At 38.4% G+C, this 24,413-nt stretch overlaps 2 protein-coding genes across 3 annotated transcripts in view; one reads left to right on the top strand and one right to left on the bottom strand.

The window, feature by feature from the left end:
* Positions 1-433, top strand: part of ETFDH (electron transfer flavoprotein dehydrogenase) — a 28,090-nt gene extending 27,657 nt beyond the window's left edge. For both annotated transcript variants that reach the window (XM_021698990.2, XM_044912861.1), the window contains one exon: positions 108-433. In XM_021698990.2, coding sequence (XP_021554665.1) covers positions 108-271 — 164 coding nt within the window. In that variant the 3' untranslated portion in view covers positions 272-433. The remainder of the gene's footprint in view (positions 1-107) is intronic.
* Positions 419-22,608, bottom strand: PPID (peptidylprolyl isomerase D). Its single transcript, XM_021698991.2, has 11 exons — positions 22,587-22,608; positions 13,209-13,644; positions 11,807-11,947; positions 9,947-10,053; positions 7,658-7,846; positions 6,633-6,755; positions 6,379-6,485; positions 4,324-4,465; positions 2,206-2,292; positions 2,070-2,112; positions 419-1,281 (listed from the first exon to the last, which is right to left on the bottom strand). Exons 2-11 carry the CDS (start codon positions 13,291-13,293, stop codon positions 1,193-1,195), a joined length of 1,113 nt encoding a protein of 370 aa, XP_021554666.1. The 5' UTR covers positions 13,294-13,644; positions 22,587-22,608; the 3' UTR covers positions 419-1,192.
* Between the last annotated feature and the right edge of the window lie 1,805 nt (positions 22,609-24,413).

Below are 24,413 nucleotides of genomic sequence, written 5' to 3'. Positions count from 1 at the left end.
AAACCTTCAAGGTTTCTGTAGCTACTGTTTCCAGGACTTCAATTTCTACTTTTGAATCTCAGAAGTTAAAACAGGTACTTCACAATATTATTTATTTTTCCTTATAGGAGTTTATGAATTTGTACCTTTGGAACAAGGTGATGGATTTCGGTTACAGATAAATGCTCAGAACTGCGTGCACTGTAAAACATGTGATATTAAAGATCCAAGTCAGAATATTAACTGGGTGGTACCCGAAGGTGGTGGAGGACCTGCTTACAATGGAATGTAAACTGCAACTGATTTCATTTGCAGGCACGTTTGATAGTTTCTTTAAAACGTATGGCAAACTAACTTTAAATGTTAAGAAGTCAACAGGTGTCAAAATATTTTACTGCATATTACTGATCAGAATGTTCATAAAATTATCAAAGAAATAAACATTTTATACTTAAACCTGAAATTATGAATATTCCTCCTACATAAAACTTTACAAATGAGGTAGCATCTGCTTACCTGTATAATTCTTCAAAGATTCAGTACCAATAGCAAATACACTACTGGCCTTTAATGTAGATTTGACTTGTCAAATTCAAAACTTCAAATATAAATGTATATTCTATACCAGAGTTTAACATCCAGCCCACCACTTTTCTCATGAATAGTTTTACTGGAACACATGATACCCAATGGTTTACATACGGTCTGTGGCTACAACTGCAGAAATGAGTAGTTGTGACAGATGACAATGGTCCACAAAATCTAAAATATTTACTATCTGGCCCTTTGGAGAAAGTGTGTTGACCCCTGAATATTTTGTACATAAGTACAAAACACCAGCAAAAACCAACCACAGAGAAATACATCAAAGAATTGAGGGAAACCGTATACAAACTTAAGCTTTAAACTGTTTATTCAACAAGATGTGTCTTCAGGAGTTTAGAAACAGGTACCGAGTTTAGAATAACAGACACCATTATTCTTTGTGATTAATGCAGAAAGCCATTTAAAAAAAAATCAAACTTTACTGTATTTTGTAACACTGTTTTATTAAGAGTGAACTCTTTTCAGTATTCCTGAAATGTAAACAATGGGAAACTGAAGTATCAAAGGAAACACATCAGGGATCATATGTAACTGACAAAAACCTTTAAATTTTCTTACTGCCTTTATATAACAATCAATGCATATTTAAATAAAACTGAATTTCTTACTAGGCAAACATTTTTGCATACGCTGCCTTCTCTTTATCTTTCTGTGCTTTTATCTTTTGTTTGACTTTCAGCAATTCTGCCTGGATAGCTGTAAAATAAATACGTAATAGGGGTTATTTCTCAAAACATCCAAAAACTTAGGATGCCCAACAACTAATGTTTTACATATGATAGTTAATTCTCCCCGTTGATACAGCTCTTCTCTCTAAAATAACTGAGCTCAATTAATAGACTATTTTACTGACAAAGCAATCACACAAACACAAAAACCATGAAACATAACTTTAGAAGATTGTCAATTTGAGAGAAGTCTAACTGAATTATGTGTAGATTTGCCTTCTCTCTCCCTATGAGAGAAGGCAATTAAGTGCCTCCCCTGTTTTACTTTAGCAGTGAGAGACTGAAGATATATTTTAATATCTATCTAGATCTCGTATCACTATTTGTAGCAGGCATATTTGAAAAAAACAAACTAATTTTTGTCCTAACTTTCCAAAGCTTTCCTAAAATACACATCCAGTAACTAGAATACTTGTATTATGGCCTCATTCAGCTTAAGGAATGGTCCCAGACATTAAATTCATCATAAATACTGTATCTTTTACTGCTGTGCTTTCAACTAGAATTAAAGTAATAGGAACCAGATCTCAAATGATATGAGAGAAAAATATTTGGGTATGTGAAAATCAGTATTCTGACGAGTAACTAGAATGTAAGCTCTTTTGATAGCAGGGACCTTGACTTGTTCACTGCCATATGATCAGTACCAATAACAGTCATTATGTAGTATCTGTTGAACAAATATCTAAATGGCAAAGGGTACAATGGTTCATAAAGATACATTCTTAATTTTGACCATAAAAATTGCCAACTTACCTTTATCTTCCGGTGCTATCTCCTGAGCTTTCTTAAGATCAGCCTTTAATTGAGAAAAGACATTTAAAAAAATATTAGATACATGATTTATGAAGGTGATTGTCTAAAAATATTAAAGCTTAGAACAAAATTTTACCAATGCTTGATCGTATTCTTTTAATCCTTGCCATCCTTGAGCTCTACGGTATAATGCTTTGGTATTGGATGGGTCTATTTCAAGAGCCTACAAGAAATTATAAAATTAATATTTTTACCTAAATATTATTAAATATATGTACTAAATTTCAATTTATTGCCAGTCAACTCCAAATCAACCCTTTACTGCTCTGTGATAATGGAGCTGGATGGACCCTGTAAATTTCTTCTCTTTGCCAGCGGGCACATTACATTTTATCAGTAGAGGGCACCAAAAGGACACAGACGAGAAAAGCTGTTTCTCTTCCAGGTTCCAGTACACTTCTTACAGGCTCCTGCATTGAGCTTGGTCCAGAGTACACAGCAGCTCACTGCAGGCAACTTACCCAAGCACTACAGCGGAGTCCCCTAAGTATGGTAGCCAGTGAACTTCTCTGCCACCCAGTAAGTCACAGCCATCCCCCCTCCCCAGTGAGATCTGGACATCAGCCTAGGGGCTGTCATGAAGTGCCTCTTCCTTGGGGGCTCCATCCTAGCCTAGGGGGAGTGACTGCTCCATATATATAGCAGATATATATATCTGCTTTCCCATATTCTTTAGAATTCTCTTTATTAGCCATTCCCTCATTATTCCAATCCCCTCTTACATACTCTTTTATATTAAACTTTCTCTTTTCAAATTACTGTATAGTTTCTATCTCCTGATTGGGCCCTAAATGATAACAGAAAACTGTTATGAATAAAAAATTTGTTACACTCTTTTACTTAAAACCTACAGGGTTGGGCGCCTGGGTGGCTCAGTCGTTAAGCTTCTGCCTTCGGCTCAGGTCATGATCCCGGGGTCCTGGGATCAAGCCTCACATCGGGCTCCCTGCTCGGCAGAGAGCCTGCTTCTCCCTCTCCCACTCCCCCTGCTTGTGTTCCCTCTCTGTCTCTCTCTGTCAAATAAATAAAATCTTTAAAAAAAAAACAAAAACCTACAGGGTTTTTTAAGGAGTGTGAGTCAAGATGAATAGGTCTCTCCTTTGAAATAAACATATTACAAATAATTTTGTTTACTTCACATCTTCTAAAGGTCAATACTAAGATTTTACTGAAAAAGTTGTATTATCTGCCTCTCAAAGGTCAAAAAGAAATCCAGAGTTCGGGCACGTGGCTGGTTCAGTCAGAAGACCATGCGACTCGATCTCAGGGTCATGAGTTCGAGCCCCATGTTGGGTGCGCAGCCTACTTAAAGAAAGAAATCCAGAGTGAAGACCCATCGTTTCCTTGGATAAGGTTTTTCCTCTATTATATGCTCCCCCCCCCCTTTTTTTTTTAAGATTTTTATTTATTTTCTGATAGACAGTGAGAGAGGGAACACAAGTCTGAGTCTGAGTCTTTTAATTAAAGCACCTAATCTCTATTAGATGCCTAACATGTGCCCAAAACTATGCTAAATGGTTTACATATGTTATATAATCTTTGTAACAATCCTGTGAGGCACAGATTATTTTCATTTAATATAAAGATGTTAAGACTCTAAAATTAGGGTGCCTGGGTGGCTCAGTTGGTTAAGCGACTGCCTTCGGCTCAGGTCATGATCCTGGAGTCCTGGGATCGAGTCCTGCATCAGGCTCCCTGCTCAGCAGGGAGTCTGCTTCTCCCTCTGACCCCCCCCCTCTCATGCTCTCTCTCTCATTCTCTCAAATAAATAAAATCTTTAAAAAAAAAAAAACAAAACTCTAAAATTAGGACTTAACCAAGATCACAAAGTTAGTGACAGAAGTCTAACAAAAACACCAAGTCTGACTAGCTCTGCAACCCATATTCCAATGCCCTGCACACAAAAGGTGCTCAATATGTTCAATGAATAAATGAACTGATACATGTGCTCTGAGGAAAAAAGGAAAGTATCTTCATAGATATTAAGTTACATAATGTCATCAGCTAAATAAATGGATTAACAGGAAGAACTGAAGGTCCAAAATATTTAGAGATAAAATGACTTTTAAGTTATGCTGCATCAAGTCTCATTTGGTCCTCTGTAATAAAATATATTACTGTACATAAAATTGTTTTTCAAGTTGAAAAATCATAATCCCACTCCTTCAAAAAGTCTGATGTCAAAGAGACTTACCTCCAAACAACTGTCGATTGCTCCCTGCCAATTTGACATCTTCAGTTTACAAGCACCAATATTCAGCACACAGCTTAAAGCTATAGGTTGCAGCTTCAATCTATCTGCTTTCTCAATAACAGCCTTTGAACCTTCCACATATCTGGAGAATACATTAATAAAGGTAGCATATAATGCCACACACAACTTACTCTGCTCCTTCAACTATGGCAAAAAGTGTTAGGTCATTTCTGATATAAAAAGCTCATCAAATGCTAATATTAATATTCTTAATGATCACAATCTTATTTTCCTTTAGAAGATTTTTATTTGTTCCAACTTTTTTCCCCAAAGTATTCAAAGAAACCAATTTAACAGCATTCCTCAAATCTAAAGATAATTATGCACTACTAACACTTCCCAATTTTTAAAGCTCAGGTCTCCATTATGTATTTTCCAACGTTAAGTATGTTTGGGCCAAGGTTGTCACCGTGGGAGAGAGAATGGAATGAGGCAAGGAGAAGAACCTTTGCAGTGTTGATTTTGAACTGTATTTGAATACAGTTCCTGGCTCTGCCCACGGAAAAGGGCCCAGAAACAATGGGCACACCTGGCCCTCAGAATATGGTTTCTAAAATCTATCCCCCAATAAAAAGAACCAAGAACCAGGGCTCCTTGGAGAAACTGCTAATACCAGATCTGGAAACAGTTAAGTAAAAGATGAAACTGAAACACCTTTTACCAGAAAGCAAGTGCTCACAGACTAATAGGAACATGTGCAAAGGATACAGGAAAAGGGGGCTTCCACTGGACAAATTTGGAACCCTTTGAACATCAAAAAGAATGATAGTATAATAGGTTGAACTTAAAAAAAATCCCAAGTATATAATACTAAAAAGGGCTGGGGAGAAGGAAGAGGCTCTTCTAAACATTAGAATGCAAGAAAATAACTGCAGAATGAAAAAATGAGAACATCAGTTCTGTGACCAGTATAGTAATTGATTCAGGGAAGGATCTTCAATGATGCAAAAACCCACTGAATGAAAGAAAGGTTAGGAACTGGATATTCACACAATCTCACAGGATCACCTCACAAAGTACTTATTTACGAAAGGGAAAAGGTAGCTTTATGACACATTTGGCTGACACCACTTTAACCAAGTGCCAAAACTCAAAATAGGTCAAACTGACGTGTGCCTTCAGGATGTGATACCAAGGAAATATTCAGCACCGATTTAAGTCCTCTTACCAAAATATTTAACCTCAAACTAATCTTGAGGAAGTAATCAAATAAATACAGATGGTACTCAATAAGACAACTGACTTAAGACTCCACAAGATACAAATGACTACAAAAACCTAGTGCAGAGTAGGGACTACTAAAGATAAGAGACTAAAGACATAAAACCAAATGATACAGTGGACTCTGGACTAAAAAAAGAAAATTGAAGTAATTGTGGAAATTTGAACATGGATTACATATTAGATAATATTGTATCAAGGTTATGTAGAAGCACGTTTTCGTTTCTTAGGAATTACCTGCTCAACTATTTAGGGGTAAAGTATCATGGTATCTGTAACTTCCTTTCAAAATGATTCTACAAAAACAAATATAGTAAGAGTTAAAAATAGTGTAAAGAAATAAAGGTACAGGGGCGCCTGGGTGGCTCAGTTGGTTGAGCGACTGCCTTCGGCTCAGGTCATGATCCTGGAGTCCCTGGATCGAGTCCCGCATCGGGCTCCCTGCTTGGCGGGGAGTCTGCTTCTCCCTCTGACCCTCCCCCCTCTCATGTGCTCTCTCTCATTCTCTCTCTCTCAAATAAATAAATAAAATATTAAAAAAAAAAAAAAAGAAAGGTACAGGTGTATTCATATACTATTCTTTCAACTTTCCTGTATTTTGAAATTTTTCAAAGTAAGAAGCTGGAGGAAACAAAAGATGTGAAACTATTTCAACACAGCTGGTTATTATTCTGCAAAGTAATTTTGCCAAAAAGACAATAAACAACTCTGAATTTCAGTTTATAATTCAATCTACAAACTCTTAGAATTAATTAATTAAAAATACTTTATTACCTTAAAACTTTTGCATATTTTTTAATGGCCATCTCCCAGTTCTGAGATTTGAAAAAAGTATTTCCAATATTTTTTACATCTTCTGTTATTAGTAAAATTTTATTTACCTGTATTAAAAAATACAAATATGTTGCATTTTAGTAATTAATGTGGTTTAATGCTAGGTTCTATCACTAAGACAGATTGATATGAGTAATTCAAAATTTTAGTACTATTTTTAATAATTAAAATTTGACTAATCTGAAAGTACTCACATCTTTTAAATCTATATCTGCATCCTCAGGGAAGTCTGGATGACTGTCACCAGAGCCATCTTTTGGGAATATGCCCCAATCATCCCCTTCCTTCAATTCTCCGCATTCTGCAATAACGCACAACTGTAAAAATAATCCTAAATTGTAAGAGGTCTACTACCATATTAATGAGATTAAAAACAAGAAATCTGGGTTTAAAAGCTATACAGCTGTCAGTCATGTGCAACACTGTCCAAGTCACTTCTCAAATGACAGATTGACAGAAGTCTCCTCTATCTGCTCTAATTACAATAATGCCCTTATATACATTCCCAGTAATACCATGACACTATTTTAGGAAAGTGTTTTACTGCTATTCAGCAGCTCAGTATACGAAGAATATGTTGAAAATACTATCATTCTCTATGTAATTTTCTTTAGGTGAGGCATGTCCTTTCAATTCCACTACTGTTTCTTTCATACAATGGTGACAGCCTACTTCCTGCAGGTATTTCAGTTTCCAATTCCCAATCACAGCCCTGCCAATTAGGTTAGGTAGTTTTGTGGCCACTGTGATTTCACAGACATTTAGAACACAAGGCTCTTTAGAGTTACATAATCTAGTCTAAACCCTAAAGAAATTTATATAAGATGAAGAAACATGCCCAGAAAATTTAAATAACCAGATCAAGGCCAAACCACCAGTTAAACAGCAGAGTCTCAACAGGATTCTTGGTTTCCTCTCCTCTTCCTACTATGACTAGTGTACATACTGATTCAAACTTTTGCAGGTATAGAAGAGTTAAGAAACCTACAAAAAAAATCACCAAAATTGAAGTGGAAATAATAAAAATCTCTTTTTAAATTACCCTGATGTTATCCTTCCCACTGTAGAAAAGTTTCAAGAAAAAGTGGCAGGTCTAGGCTTTTATGCCAAAAGTCATCTTAACATTTTCCCAGTTAATAATCATCTGATCCTTTTACTTATATCTCTTTAAGACAGTAATTAAGATAACAAGTGTATTTCACTGTAACTTTTTACTTACTTTGGCAGGCTTTTCACCTTTCACTTCTACATTTTCCAGTATCCTTGCCACACCCATTCCTTTAATTACTTGGCCAAATACCACATGTTTCCCATCCAAGTGAGGAGTCGGGACTGTTGTGATAAAGAACTGAGAACCATTTGTATTGCAGCCTGCATTTGCCATGCTCAATAAACCTTCCTGATCATGCTGTAGAAATACAAATCAGTAAAAGAAAACGAAGGTTAGAGGTCCTAGTGTGAACTGTTCTTTTACTGACCATTCACAGAAAACTAGGGCAGGCTGTAATATCATTTAGAGCAAACAATGTAGTGTTATTTTGTATAAATTGCAACCTTTAATTCACAAACATGGGGTAATCACCTTTTAGACTTTAAAAAAAACCTTATGAAACCAAATAAAATAACAATGTAGATTCCTAAATTGGCCATTTTTAGAACAGGCTTATATCTCAACTTTAAGACAAAGACGCTGCATTAAGGAAATCTAATGATTACACTTTGTCCTTTTTTATGATGAATGTTCTCTTTTCTGAGAAGAACTCAATAATCTTCCCATTTATAGGGGCCTACGCTATGATTCTTCCTTTACACATCAATAAACTGGGAACAGTGATGGGATATTCAATTTAGACAGGACATTCCTTAGGTACTTCCCTAATCTCAAAGGAATCCAAACATTATGGCTTTCATCCCAGGTGAATCTTCAGAGAACCATTCTTCAGGGAATGACCTAAAGAAACTGCTGCATACATCTTGAAATCAAATTTCTACTTGGCATCAACCTGTTCAAAAGTGCTGTGAAACCAGATTTCTTCATCTTTCCACTTTATGCTTAGGCTTTCTAAATTATTCATCACTGGGCCATGCATTGTACTCTCATGTTAGTCTTCCCACTGAAAATGTCTTTTACCCCTTCAACCCAAAAAATTCAGCTTTCAGGGCTACCAAGTTTGCAGAAGGCAAAAACTATGTCCTTTCTTTTGATCAAAGCAATCACATAATCTTAGTTTTCATCCTTCAGAGGTAGCTTCCCTTTCTCCTTTCCAAAAGTGTGGTGCTTTTCGCATAATAACAAATAGAATATTAACTTTATTTTCTCAGCCTCCTATTGCCTTTGTCTTTACTTACTTATATCCCTCATTCAAACTGGAATCTATGTTTTAGTTCCTGTCTAACCAAGTCTTGGCCACCCTGCAAGGCCCAGCTTAAGTACCCATTCCTCTTCAATATCTTCCCTCATAATTTGGAATATATAAATCATCTCTTTCTCCTATAATATATACTGAAAGTCTCAATCAATTTAGCATTTATTTGCCCATTATTATATTATTCTCCTGTTGTCCCATGTGTTTTAATCTTGTCTTCCCCGTAAATATCATAAATTCCTTGTTATCAAGGCTATTCATTTTTATAAACTCCTTGGTGCCAGTGACAGTACTAAATACCTAATAGCTGCAGCCAATAAATACTGTTTAAAAGACTGATGACATTTTCTTTTCAAATTATCCTAATTACCTTGCTCATACTCCTCATTTCCAAAGATATTACTCTACTTTTGTACTTACATGTCCATTCTTACAACTTGAATGATGCAATATACCCGATTACATCTTGGGACAATGAAGGTAAGAAGGCGCAGGCACCACTAATGTCCTTTAGGAGCTTGGACATTAACCATATCCGCTACTTTGCAAATCCCCTGACATCTGGATGTTAGCGATGGTTTTGTTGCTTTTCAAATTCAAGCGTAAAAATGCACAAGTTACCATCCTTCTGATAATGAGAACATTTTTCCTGGAAACAATTTGCCATATGGTGGCTGCTCTTAAAAACTCATTGGCTTGGGCGCCTGGGTGGCTCAGTTGGTTAAGCGACTGCCTTCAGCTCAGGTCATGATCCCAGGGTCCTGGGATCGAGTCCTGCTCTGCGGGGAGCCTGCTTCTCCCTCTCCCACTCCCCCTGCTTGTGTTCCCTCTCTCGCTGTGTCTCTCTCTGTCAAATAAATAAATAAAATCTTTAAAACCAAACAAACAAAAAAAAACATTGGCTTTAGTGAAGTATGTAAACCTGGATCATACTGACATAACCATCATATTTTTGCCAAATAAAATTTGTGGATGAAATTTTTGATTGTTGAAGAGCATATTCACAAATATGATATCTTTTACAAGAAAAGGAGAATCTAGGCACACTTGAGACATTTATTGGTGTCTTAATCCAATTAGTAACCCAGACCAGACACACAACGACCTTTATTATTAGCAATAAACACTTTTGCCTACTTTACCTTATAACAGAAATTTTCATCTTCAAATTTTTCACCATAAATACTTTCTCCACCTGTCCCATTTTGATTTGAGAAGTCTCCACCCTGAATCATAAATTTCTTAATAACTACAAAAAAGGAAAATAACTATTAGAAACTAAAATATGGATGACTACAGCAATGTTAACTAATGAACATGTAGTAAGAAAGAAACTTCCTAAAACATGACTCTAGTCATACCACTCTCCTGTCTTTCCCCTCCCATCCCCATAACTCTAAACTTTTCATAGCCTGGGTCCAAACTACTTTTACTGACTGATCACTCACTAATACTCTAAGAATTAGTTCAAATGGTACCTCCCCTATATAACTGTCACTGAGACCCCAAAGCTGGATCTCATAATTTTTCTCCCACAATATCTTGACTCTACCTCCACTTTATAACGTTCATAACGTATATCGTAATGATCTGTCTCTTCCAGGAAACATTAATTCCTTAAGTACAGCAACTGTTTTTCATTGTGTATATGGCTAGACATGTGTTACTCACTGATGTCTACTAAGACCAATTATTCCCAGTAGATTTGTTATACCATAATGCGAGTACTTCAGCAAATATTATCACTTGGTGTCAAAGGTTCCCAAGACTACCCTCATGTTCAGAAATTTCCTAGGATTCATGGGACTCAGCATTTGGTCATATTACAGCAATAAAGTAAGGACACAGAGCTAGTCGATAAAAGGAAAAGATATAACAGAGTCTGGAGAAATCTATGTGCTTCCTTATACTCTCTCCCTCCCATGAAAGGTCAGAGAGCACATTCTTCCCCCAGCAAAAAAAAATGCTGCAACATATGCACAATGTTGTTGCCCAAGTAAGCCCAAGGTTTTTACCAGGCCAGATCATGCAGTTACTCTCTACCTAGCATGTACCAAAATTCCAGACTCCCAAAAGGAAAGCAGGTGTTTAGCATAAATCAAAGTGTTTGTAAAATAATCCAGGCACAGTAAACCATCTTTATGATTCAGGGAATGGTTCCAGTGCCAAGTTCCTAAACTCCAGCTAATGGCCAGGCTGCAAGCAAACCTTTCCAAGGAGAGCAGTCTCAGGCCTGCTATGTCAACTCTTTTCCAAATACTACATTCTACAGTACATTTTAGTATTTTATTAAACATGAATATAAATCAACAGTTTAAACATTTTAAAATCAATGTTAGTTTTTTCTTAAGTTCCTTTTAATAAACTACTCATGATTATATTTTAACATATTTATTCATTAAACAAATATTTATTGAGTACCCACTAAGTAACTATACTACATGCTGAAAACAAGATGGTGAAAAGATACAGTTCCTTAATTCATGGAACCTACAGTCTATTGGGGGAAGCATCAAATAATCACTAAACAAAGGTATAGTTACAAAGTGTGATAAGCATTGTTGTTGAAATGTCATTTTTTAATTAAATATCACACCAAGACACTGAATCTTTAAATTGGCTACAGCCTTCCCAAGCAATCTTGCCCAAGTGGTAGTTATAACTTTTTTGCCACCAGGCAGTCAAACTATCTAAAGTCTGCTTCTTTATCATGGCACACCCTTTTTTCTCAATCTAATCCCAATGGAGTGAAGAGCTAGGGCACTGGTGAAGCTAGGTAGTCCATTTCTCTATAAGTAAACCTTAGTACCCTCTCATATTTCCACTGTTCACAGCCCAACCTTTATGAAATTGAGCTACTGCCTCAGATGTTAGAGCATTCTCCTGAAACTAACAGTAATTTTTAACTTTCACTCTTTACTTCCCTTTACTTAGTATTTTCTTCCCTAATTGCTATAGAACAGAATTATTTATAAGAATCAGATTAAAAAATTTACACATACTTCGATGGAAAGGGCATCCTTTGAAATGGAGAGGTTTCCCAGTGGTGGGTCCAATGCCTTTTTCCCCTGTACACAATGCACGAAAATTTTCTGCAGTTTTGGGTACAATATCTGCAAACAATTCGAAGACAATTCGACCAACTAAAAGAAAAAATGAAAACATGTCAGTATGGAAAACAAGCAACTAAATAAGCAAATGATAAAAGGATGGTTGGCGAAAGTATAGTGACTGAGATACCAAGTTCTCTTTTTTGGTCATTTTTCTAAATATTCAAAATTAGTCTAATGTTAAGTGTCATGTATCTAGATGAATTTGAAACAATCATTTTTCTACATGTTAACAAAGGATCAAAAATACAGAGCCAGCAGATTAGGACCATATAAGGGACAGCATGAAGTACAAATGGTTTTAAATTCTGAGTAATTTCTTATACTTGTACTCAGCAATTCCAACCACCAAGTAACCAATAGGAGAAAAATCAAATATCCTTTGAGTGGTCGGGTTGGCTGAGTTTTAAGTATAGCTGTAGCCTTTGTGCTCTATGGAACCTCCCTAGTGCAGCCGCTGAAGCAAAAGATGAAAAAGTTCCCATTTTAGACAACGCCTAAGGCAGGTAAAAACAAACCTCGCACTAACTTCAAAACAAAATAAATGTATATATAAATACGTGTGTGTGTCCATAATCAGCCACGGGGGTCCCTGAATCCCGATGTGTCCGTTTGTATATGCATTCACACAGACCAGCTAACAATTCTAACCTGTTCCAGAACAAGGGTATTTCAGTTACAAAGCAATACGCTAATTCACAAGACCTCAGGAGCTCCCGAAGTGCTGACGTAGCCTAGGCAACCACATTGCTACAATGAGCTCATTTTCCCCAGTGCCAACACAGAGAAAACGTTCGCCAATCTGACGGGACCTCTAAGTTAAAGATTGGTAATAAGAAAAATCAACCAGCAAAAGTCGCTTTAATTTACAATCTGGCAACTGCTGGTGTATCTCGCGTGGCATAAGACACGGCGTGACTGGAACCCAACAAACACATTATCAGTTTTCTGAATGTCCCACTGCAAACATAAAATAATCTTATTTTATGCCTGCTTGATAATGCAAGGTGGCGAGGAGGTACAACCGAATCAGGAGGCAAACGTAAAGGCCGCCACAATCCCAAAACCAAAAATTTCCAGAAACTTCCGCAAGACCCATGGCATTGGTACAAGGGCGCTGGCTCGACCCAGCCTTTGAAGCCTGGATTTGTTCCAGCAGTCCAGTCTGGGCAGCCGTCCCCTCCGCACCACAGAGCAGCCCCTGGCCCGAACCGCACGCCACCGTCGGAATCCCCCGAATCCCGGGAAGCATAGCTTCCTCGGGGCTATTCCGCAAGTATCAGACTCCGCTCACCTCGCTCCCCTCCGATGTCCACATCAAAGAAGACTCTGGGGTTACCGGGGTTGCAGGGCTTAGTTTGGGGGGACGGGTGCGACATTTTGAATTGCAGATACGCTTGGGAGCGAACTCAAAGAACCTCGTGGACAACCGGCAGCTCAACCCAAAAGCGACTTTCTCCACGAAGATCTGTCGGCGGCGCTGACGAGCCCCTTCCGGCGTGAGGTCCGGAAGCCGCGCCCCGACTTCCGGCGCCGCCTTCCGGCGGCGTCTCCGCGTGGTGTAGTCGGCGTTGGTACTTCGTAGTTTTCTGTCCTTTTTTCTGTTCTTCCTCTCTTCTCGTGTACTGAAGTTGCAGCCCCAGTCCTTTTTACTCTTTTTGCGTGTTTCATCGCTTTTCCTACTGTGATAACGGGCGTGTGACTGCTTCTCTGACACACAACTTGCTTGTCTGGAAAATAGGAATAAAAATGCTTACCTTGGAGGGTCGTTTTGGGAATTAAAGACGCAAATTGCTTAGCACAGTGCCTAACACAGCCAGGTGGTAGCTAATCTATAGTGACCGTGTTACTGCTGCCGTTTTGTTACAAGTTGCTATTAACATTGTGTAAGTGATAAAGAGGTTAGGCAAAGGCTCTGAAGCTGAACGTCCAGAAGAGAGCACAGTTTAGTTTCCTGATAAAACTGTGTTATAGTCCACTTTTCCCTTCTGGGAATTTGTGTAAACATTTTACCTGTTTATATGAACATAGACTCACCTCTTGATAAAGCCTAATTTTGGAGAGAAGTGGTATGTTTTTTAGCACTTGGTAATATTCTAATTGTTTATTCATTTATTTAATCTATCTCCTCCCATTAGAATTAAACTCCACGAGGACAAGAATTTGGTTTTGTTCATTGCTCTATTCAGAGCACTTCTAACAGTGTCCAGCACATAGTAGGTGCTCAATAAATGTTTTTTTTAGATTTATTTTTTTGTTTAGAGAAAGAGTGCGGGGTGGGGGGAGGGGAAAAGCAGAGGGAGACAGCCTCAAGCAGACCCCTTGCTGAGCAGGGGTGGAGGGGTTTGCTGGATCTCAGGACCCTGAGATCATGACCTGAGCCAAAACCAAGAATCCCACCTAACCAACTGCATCACCCACGCACCCCATAGGTGCTCAATAAATGTCTTTGAATGAATGAACAAGTTATACAGAATGTGAATGGCCTTGAGAATTTTTATAAGAATGTTAGTAAGAAATTTCATTTCCATGTGTATTTATGTATAATTTGAGAAGATTATCAGCACTTCATGCTGATCCTTTCAAATTCCAGCACATTAAAATTAATGTAAAATGTTAATTCCTTATGAGTTGATGCCCTTGAATTCCATAGTGATTATTCGTTATGGCTCCTCGAGGATCTAGGTCAGCCCAGCACATAACCTCTGTGTCCTTTGATGAATATGAGTCAAAATAAATTGCTCACTAATCCAGTCTCATTTCCAGGCTGCAAACTGGTAATTTACACTTTGTCTCACAAATATCAAATGATAAATTCACATTAAAAGTTTTATTCTGCTCTACTAGCTTAAAATTAGCCTCTAGCACATTAAGTCCCAAGAATTGTCACTTTTACTCCATATCCTCCTAACCATTATTATCATTAACTAGGTAACATGGTTAAGCACTTCTGTGCCATCACACTTCTGGGGTTCAAATTCAATCACTAATAGATACTAACTAACTTGTGACTCTGGACAAGTTACTTAGCCTTTCTGTGCCTCAGTTTCCTCATCTGTAAATTAGGATAATGATAATGTATCTCTTAAGTTTGTTTGTTTATTTATTTATTTTAAGTAAGCTCTACGCTCAGTGTTCGGCTTAAACTCACAGCCCCAAGATCAAGTGTCCCATGCTGCACTGAATGAGCCAGCCAGGTGCCTTATGAGGATTAGGTGAAGAATTATTTAGATGTTGTAGTATCAGAAACATAGTAAGTACTCAACAAGTATAAGCAATTATTAATCGTAAATAGCGGGGCGCCTGGGTGGCTCAGTTGGTTAAGCGACTGCCTTCGGCTCAGGTCATGATCCCGGAGTCCTGGGATCGAGTCCCACATCGGGCTCCCGGCTCGGCGGAGAGCCTGCTTCTCCCTCTGACCCTATCCCCTCTCATGCTGTTTCTCTCTCTCTCTCTCAAGTAAATAAATAAATAAAATCTTTAAAAAAAAAAAATCGTAAATAGCTAATACTTTATTAAAATAATTACTAGTATCAACGTATTTCAAAATGAAAGTTAAAACTGCAAAGGTACTTTGAAGATGCCTCTGCATTCTCAGAAAATATAACGTGATTCTTTCTGTTATACAGGTTTCTGGGTGTAAAAGACTAAATGTTACTCTCACTGTGTCTAGATTTCTCACAGTAATGTAACAGCTTTATGTAAACTGTCATTTTCCTAGAACAAACTTGAATAACGGAATCATACCTTTCGAAACCACTCCAGTACTGATCTCTAGTGAAAAGATAAATCCTCCTAGAAGACAACCTGTCCCATTGTCAGTCTGCTTACTTAAAACCCGTCTTCTGAGTTCTGAAGTCTTGTCTATGTGTAGAAAGACAGACTAAGGAGCATGCACTATTTATTAGGGCTAAGGTTATACAATTTCATCTGGAAAGAGGGATGAATATTTGCTCTAAGAGCTCTATTATCATCATCATTATTATCATTATTGTTATTTCTGTCATTTTCCCTATAAGTTTGGGAGGATAATATTAACAGATTGCATCCCCCACCCAATATCCTCTCTCAATCTCTTCTCATTACTCCACCCAAACAAGCAGCAAGGCATTCTGTGCTCATTCCTTAAGGAGAAAACATGTGACAGCAAAGAAAACTAGGGAAAACAGAGTCTTTTCCTAGCTTTGGAGTGCAAAAAGCTTGGCTTTACAGAAACAAGAAAGACTCCTGGCATAGCAAGAGATCGGAACAAAAATGGCTGTAAGAGCATCTAAGAGCATGGCTTTCCACTGGCAAAAAATAGTAATAGTAAAACTCAAACAAATCCATCTCCCATGCTGGAGAATGAGGGGGTTACAGATGGTAGAGTGAGGAGAGTAGGAGGGGCAGCAATGGCAGGGCAGATTTCCACTATCCCAGAGATGAGAAGTCTCTGAACCATGTTCCCCAGTCACATCCCTGGGAAGTCAGCAAACCTCCAAAAGTTTATGAGATCTGAGAGCAGAGGGAACGGTGTGCCCGGATTCCCAAATACAGCCTCAGGAAGGCAGCAGGCCCTAGAAAGAATATGGATTAATGGTGTGAGTAGGTAGATGGGAACTAGACAGACTCCCAAAGATTTTCTATGCCCTAACTTGGAGTGGGAGCAAAACAATACCCCTGTATTCCCATAGAAAAGGAAAGATGGCCTCCATACTTCAAGGGAGCTTGCAGAAGGGAAATCTGAACTCAAGAGGCCTAGGAGAATTGAAAAGGATGTCTAGTTTCTCATTGGATGCCTATGTAGACAGATGACTTTGAGAACCAGAGGCTCCCAACCCCAAAATTTGCTAGACATTATCAAGTTTAGATCCAATCCCAAGAGGGAAAAAGTGAGATACCAGAAATTGGCAAAATTATGGCATTACCAACCCTTCGGAATAGGCGATTCAAAATTGAACTTAAGGTAAGTAATAGGAAAAACTTGTGTCTCACACACCTGAGTTCATACCTTTATAGGGTCATAGATTGGTCACAAGTTTGAAATAACACCCAACCCCTTCATCACAGGTAAGAAGTCAGAAAGGACACCAGAGTTTGGGGAGAAAGTTTCAGGGTTCTCTCTGTTGAGTTAGGCTCTGACTGCAAAATTGGAACTCCAAGAGGCTAATGCATAACTCTTTAAGGAGACAAAACGATTCTGCTTCTAGAGGAAGCATTGGTGTTGAGATACTAATGTGTAGGAGAGAGGCCTAACTAAGAATCCCTACTCTTCCATGTCAGAATGGAAAAGCAACTCTCAAGTTCTGCCTGCCTGCTAAAATTTATGACTACGAATAATTACAATTTTTTCTGAGCTAGAACATTGAACCAATGGAAGACAGCAGATGCCACCAGGGGACAGTAGAGTCTCTGCCACCAACAGAAATCATCCCACAGACAGAAATAGTGCAGTGAACTTTGTGCTTGAGAGCTCCCAAAATGATAAGAATCTTCTAGGAGCTGGAAGTGACATGGTCAAAAAAGGATGTTGATTATTAGGTTACAATAACACCAGGTAAGACAGGGTTTGTGTATTCCTTTCCTGAAGAATAGTAATAAGATTAATTTTAACTGTTTTCAGTTGTGAAATGTGTATTTATCTGATACAACAAAATCAATAATACAGTGATTTGAACCAACAAAAGTATTGTTCAAATCCTAGTATTCCCTTCCTCCAAAGAAAAAAATTTACATTAATCTAAAAGGACTTCCTTAAAATGGATTTTATGACTATCACAAACAAAAATAGTAACTAGAACATATTGGTCATTGATATGTACCAGACTCTCTGCTAAGAGCTTTACTTACTTTATGTTAGTTAATCCTCAAAGTAACTGTGTCAGCAGTAATCTTACTATCCTATTTACTTTATCAGACAGATGAGTGCTGGGGAGGTTAAGAAAGTTGCCTGATCTGATTCCAAAGCCACTTCCCTATGTACTAGAAAGATAGAACCTGAGATCTATCTTTAAATATACAAGGTTTAGATATTGTATAAGAGACATAATGACATATAAAGGATCCTTGAGCTCCTCATGGCATTAACACCGGACTTGTTTTATCCTTTCGTAACTTGGCTTTGATCTGGCATCCTAAAACGGATTAGGCTTCGATGCCTTCTGAAAGGTATTCTACATCTATAGACTGTGAAGTGAGAAAAAACATTTTTTCCACAGAAAATGAAAGCAATAATAAAACTTCCTCCTAATCACTTTGCATGGAGGTAGGAGAGTTGGTGCCAACTTATTGGCATCTCTATGAATTTCCCTAATTTGAGGCAGAGATAGAAGGCAAAAGAAGCCAAGAGAAGACAGGTAGTTATAAATCCTGGTGACTCTGACAGAAGAGTTACACAAAGGGCACCTGGGTGGCTCAGTCGGTAAGTGTCTGCACTCAGCTCAGGTCATGATCCCAGGGTCCTAGGATGGAGTCCCACATCGGGCTCCCTGCTCAGCGGGAAGCCTGCTTCTCCCTCTCCCACTCCCCCTGCTTGTGTTCCCTCTCTCACTGTCTCTCTCTCTCTGTTGAAAACTAAATAAAATCTTTAAAAAAAAAAAAGATATACACAAAATAGAAGAGTTTATATTGAGAGGGTCTGTTAGGTCCTATTGAATGACAAGAGACTTTTGTGACCTGTTAAGTAAGCCAATGTAGGAATTTTCGTAGGGTTAACATTAAAAGATTTGCATTTTTAAAAGACTATTTTGGCTCTAACATGGAGAACAAAATCAAAGGGAGCCATAATGGAGGTAGGGAGGGCAGTGGGGCAATTACTGGTAATGAGACATGAATCTAGCTTGTACTTAAGTGATGATAGTAAAGATGGACAAAAATTGATGCATGAGAAAGGCATATAGGGAGAGGGTATAAAATCAACAGTTCCAAGTAATAGATTGGACATGGGATGTGACATAGAAGGATGGATGGAGTGAAAAACAGGTTGACTGGTAAACGGGAGGTTAAGTAAGAAGAGGACTGATAAATACCCACTGAATTTAGTGACATGGAGGTCTTTGGGGACATTGCTGAGACATTAATAATCAATGTCATCATATCTCTAATGGAATAATTTGGGTTTATCCATGTCTTAAATTCATAATATTGACATTTGTTCCCAATAATCAATATTATTTGAATGTCCTTAAACTTACTGAAAATAGAAAGTACAATACAGAATTCCTGTAGACATATAAATGTCTTTGGAAAAAGAAATTTTTTCCATGGTGAGATCCAGTACCTTTGGCAGAATGATTTGTGAGAATTAAAAGTAAAAGTAACATTGCTGAATATATACTGTATGCCAGATGATTTACATATCTTATAACCTATCTTCTGTATCCTAAAGTCAGTGTCAACCATTCTAGATAAGTATTGATTACTGGTGGTGACAGTTTGAAGTTCTTTAAAGAGATGAGTTAGCACATGGAAGTTTTTAAGTCCTCTTTCTTATATCCTGTCCCACCAAAGCTGCTGTGTTCAAATCTGAACTCTCCTCTACAAATCCCCACACTCAAATTACATGCCCTTCTCTATTTTTTTTAAAAGGTACCATAGGCTAGAAATATTAAGGCATCTGGCACACAGTAGGTCAGTAACATTCATTGTCACAATTTGTCTATTCTCCCTCCTGTCTTTCAAATTATGTCTCTCAAAGCCACCTCCCTCCTGTTCAGGAGCTTTCAAACTTAAATGAAATAGTTATTAATGGGTCTGCCATCTCTAGGTTCTCCCCTAATTTATAAGAGGAACATTAAATAACATGATGGATGGTGTTGCTGATAATACCAAAAACACAGAATGTACTACTCCCCCAGGTCTTTTCTTATATTGACCCTCAAAACAAACATGCAAAAGAACATATTGTTAAGTCATGTTTATAGGCGGCCAGAATAGTGCTGTCTACCTAAGTGTACAGATTTCTAGAATTCAAATTTGAAGGATGGATATATTAGTGAGGCCATAGGACTTAATGGTTATTATGTTCCTAATGCAATTCCTGCTGACTTTCACTTGTTACCAGCTAAGATTTTAACAGTTTCTGCATTGTGGCTACATCATTGAGATCACAGGTAACAATGTGAAATAAGGGATTTCTGTGCTGTTGATTGAAGAATATAATTTAAGCGCCCTAGCTACCAGATCAGTGGGCAGCAAAGAAATGAGTTTGTATTTTTGCCAACCGAAAGAATAGCTCACCTTCTTAAGGAGGAACCTTTCAGAGGGGGTTAGGACTTTTCTCAATTTGCAACAGTGGATCTATTTAGATTCTGGAAGTCTGTTGGGAGCCCCAGAAATCTGTACTACAGAGCATCATCCAAAAACAGACAACCTTGGCTATAAAAACCTCGAGGCCGGTGTTTGGATCCCATTTCACAGAGGAAGAACCTGGCTGAGGGAGGCTGAAGAATGTACCTCCGGGCCAAACTGTCAGAGTCCTGCTTGCTTCTATCTCAGACCACAAAACAGACCCCCTAGGTCAGAAAAAGCATTTCCCTATTTGTCCATCTACATCTGCCAATAACAATTTTTTTTAAAGATTTTATTTATTTGACAGAGAGAGACACAGCGAGAGAGGGAACACAAGCAGGGGGAGTGGGAGAGGGAGAAGCAGGCCTCCCGTGGAGCAGGGAGCCCGATGTGGGGCTCGATCCCAGGACCCTGGGATCATGACCTGAGCCGAAGGCAGACACTTACCGACTGAGCCACCCAGGTGCCCCAACAATTTTGTTTTTTATCATTAATGAGGTGACTTGTTGCTTTTGAGAAAAAAATAGCCAACATTTTCAGTTGCTTCTTCAATAGTCCCCTAGAAGTGATCACTGGGCCAAGCTGTTGGAAGAAGGCTGTGCACTCAGTTATAAAAAAAAAAAATAATAACGAATCTTTTAAGCTTAAAATGGGGAATTTAGATCACAATTATTTATTACACTATTAAATTGGAATTTGATTGAGAAAAACAGAATTCCTCTGTATTCAGATTTTTGAGACATGCTAGATAAAAACTCTATATTTGACTTACTTTTATACTTAATTAAATACTCAAATGTAATAAAGTGATAACATTTGCTGAAGCACTTTCATTAGAAGTATAACATCTACTGGAAAAGATTGGTCTTTATTCAGCAAATATTATTGAGTACCTAATACTTGGTTGCCAGGTCTGGCACACAGTTATAAGGATGAAAAATAGAGTTGATGTTTTGGGCACCTGGGTGGCTCAGTTGGTTGGGCGACTGCCTTCGGCTCAGGTCATGATCCCGGAGTCCTGGGATCGAGTCCCACATCGGGCTCCTGGCTCAGCGGGGAGCCTGCTTCTCCCTCTGACCCTCTCCCTTCTCATGCTGTTTCTCTCTCCCTCCCTCTCTAATAAATAAATAAAATCTTTAAAAAAAAATAGAGTTGATGTTTTAAGGTGTTTCCTGCTTGCTAAAAGAGACAAAGCAATTACAGTATATATATATATATATATAATATATAGAGGTAGACTCAAGATACTGGGAAAAAATTGGGAGACCCAGCTTTGGAGATCTCTAACAATTTCATAGGCAAGACACCATGTGATCGAAGTCTTTCTTACACTCTGGAAAATACTTTACCAGACTGGGTGATTAGAGTCTAGAGGGACACATATTAATATTACATATACAGCATAGCCTAAAAACTATTTATGTCTAAGAAATTAAAAACCAGAGAAAGTATTATTACCAAAGTATGGGGGAGAACAAGATATTAATAGTAGAATATGTGATAAGTGTGACAACTCTAGATGCACAGTTTACCGAAAAGAAACTAGGGCATCCTGATAGTACATATAAGTAAAATAGAAAATTCTCCATTTATTCTCAGTTTATCCAAATTTGCTCAAAACTCAGAACTATAAGCAAACGCAAATATAAATAAATAAATGATTCTAAGTATTTTCATTTCTTCTTCAAAGCCCAGTAATTTTTTTTTAAAGATTTTATTTATTTGACAGAGAGAGCGACAGTGAGAGGGGGAACACAAGCAGGGGGAGTGGGAGAGGGAGAAGCAGGCTTCCCACTGAGCAGGGAGCCCGATGCAGGGCTCGATCCCAGGACCCTGGGATCATGACCTGAGTCCAAGGCAGACGCTCAAGGACTGATTCACCCAAGCGCCCCAAAACCCAGTAATGTTTGAGAGAAGTTTAAATGACACCTCTTATCTATCAAAACTCTTAATTGCTCAATGACTAACAGGAGACATTTGCATTTGTATATGGAAAACCTTTCGTTCTAATCATGTTCTTTGCATAAGTAAGATTTTTTTAAATTACTAGATATGTTGGACACCTGGGTGGCTCAGTTGGTTAAGCTTCTGCCTTCGGCTCTGGGATTGAGTCCCACATCAGGCTCCTTGCACCTTGGGGAGACTGCTCCTCCCTCTGACTCAAGCCTTTCTCAACCCCCACCCCCACCCCGCCGCTTATTCTCTCTCTCACTCTCTCAAATAAATAAAATCTTTGAAAAAAATTACTAGTTATTTTAATACCTTTATGAGAAATCTAAATGATAACAGACCCAGATTGTAAGACTTAATGGGCTAAGAGAAATGCCTTTACAATTTATAGTAAGACCAATTTTCTTGTTTAAAATTACTCATATATTATAAAACTCGTAGTATTTAGGGGCACCTGGGTGGCTCAGTCATTAAGCGTCTGCCTTTGGCTCCGGTCATGATCCCAGATCCCAGGACTGAGCCCCGCAGAGGGCTCCCTACTCAGCGGGAAGCCTGCTTCTCCCTCTCCCACTCCCCCTGCTTGTGTTCCCTCTCTCGCTGTGTCTCTGTCAAAAAAATAAATAAAATCTTTTAAAAAACCCAAAAAACGTAGTATTTAGATTTTTAAGCAGCTGATTTTTAAATTTTCTGGATATCTTATTTTAGTGCAAGATAGTTACAATTAAGTTGAAATTTTATATTAAGTGCTAATATGTATTGTACGCTTAATATGTCATGAGTTTTCTATATACTTTATGTTCATTTTTTAAAAATTTTTTTTAAAGTTTTATTTCTTTTTTAAAAGGTTTTATTTATTTGAGAGAGAGAGAGTGAGTGAAAGAAAGAACTAACAGAGGGAGGAGTGGAGGGAGAGGGAGAAGCAGATTCCCAGCTGAGCAGAGAGCCCAACGCAAGGCTTGATCCAGGACCCTGGGATCATGACCTGAACCGTAGGCAGACGCTTAACTGACTAAGCCACCCAGGCGCCCAAGATTTTATTTTATTTGAGAGAGAGAGAGAGAAAGAGAGAGAGCACCAGGGGGGGGGGTGCTGCTGGGGGAGGGACAGGGGTAGAGGGAGAAGCAGACTCCCCCCTGAGCAGGGCGTCCAACATGGGGCTCAATCCCGGGACCCTGGGATCATTACCTTAGCCGAAGGCAGACACTTAACCAAGCCATCCAGGTGCCCCTGTTGATTTGTTTTGTTTGAAGATCTTATATTTAAGTAATCTCTACACCCAACATGGGGCTCAAAATTACAACCCTGAGATCAAGAGTCGCGTGCTCTACCCACTGAGCCAGCCAGGCGTTTCCCTATTGATTAATTGATTGATTTTTAAAGATTTTATTTATTCATTTGAGACATAGAGAGAGAGAGAGAGAGAGAGAGCATGAGCAGGGGGAGAGACAGAGGGAGAGGGAGAAGCAGGCTTCCTGCTGAGCCAGGAGCCAGATGTGGGGCTCCATCCCAGGGTGCCGGGATCATGCGCTGAGCCGAAGGCAGACGCTTAACCATCTGAGCCACCCAGGCGCCCCTCTATTGATTTATTTTTTAAAAAATAAGTTACACATTCACAGAATATAATCAAGGGATGAAAAGGATATATAGTGAAGAGTTTCCTGGACACTCAGGAAATTCTTAGAAAATTTCCACCAGGCAATTCCAGCTTTAGAGGAAATCAATGCTACCACTTCCTGAGTGTTTTTCTTGAGCATTTCTGTGATTATACAAGCAAATATGTATATATGTTATGTACTTTCCATCCCCTGTTTTTACACACTGTTCTACACTTTGCTTCTTCTGATTACCAATAATATATTTTGGTAATATCTCATTCAATAATAAAACTGTTTCCTTGTTCTTTATTACAGCATGGTATTTGATTGCATGAGTCCAAATCAGCCCTTTTTAGATGGAAATCTAGGTTGTTTCCACTCTTTTCTTATTATAAGAGTACTGCAATAAATATCAGCATATGGTTATCAATTTATTCATTTAAAAGTACATCTGCTTGCGGGCACCTGAGTAGTTCAGTTGGTTGGGTGTCTGACTCTTGGTTTTGGCTCAGGCCATGATCTCAGGGTCCTGGGATGGAGCCCTACCTGGGTCTCCGTGCTCAGCAGCAAGTCTGCTGGAGGATTACTCTCTCCTCCCTCTGCTCCTCTTCCTGCTTGCGTGCACACACATGTACTCTCTCTCTCTCACGTGCTCTCTTGCTCTCTCAAATAAAACAATCTTTAAG

The sequence above is a fragment of the Neomonachus schauinslandi genome, chromosome 2 (genome assembly GCF_002201575.2).
Source record: "Neomonachus schauinslandi chromosome 2, ASM220157v2, whole genome shotgun sequence".
Taxonomy (NCBI): Eukaryota; Metazoa; Chordata; class Mammalia; order Carnivora; family Phocidae; genus Neomonachus; species Neomonachus schauinslandi.
This window is presented reverse-complemented; position numbering and strand designations above follow the sequence as displayed.

Bases quoted from the DNA above. Each gene is read 5' to 3' on its own strand.
- PPID (XM_021698991.2), bottom strand. From the start codon at position 13,293: ATGTCGCACCCGTCCCCCCAAACTAAGCCCTGCAACCCCGGTAACCCC. The intron at 10,054-11,806 runs GTATGTGTAAAT...CCTTTTTTGTAG, and splicing joins AGGATGCCCTTTCCATCGAA to TTATTAAGAAATTTATGATT. The intron at 6,756-7,657 runs GTAAGTAAAAAG...TTATTTTTACAG, and splicing joins AAGGTGAAAAGCCTGCCAAA to TTGTGCGTTATTGCAGAATG.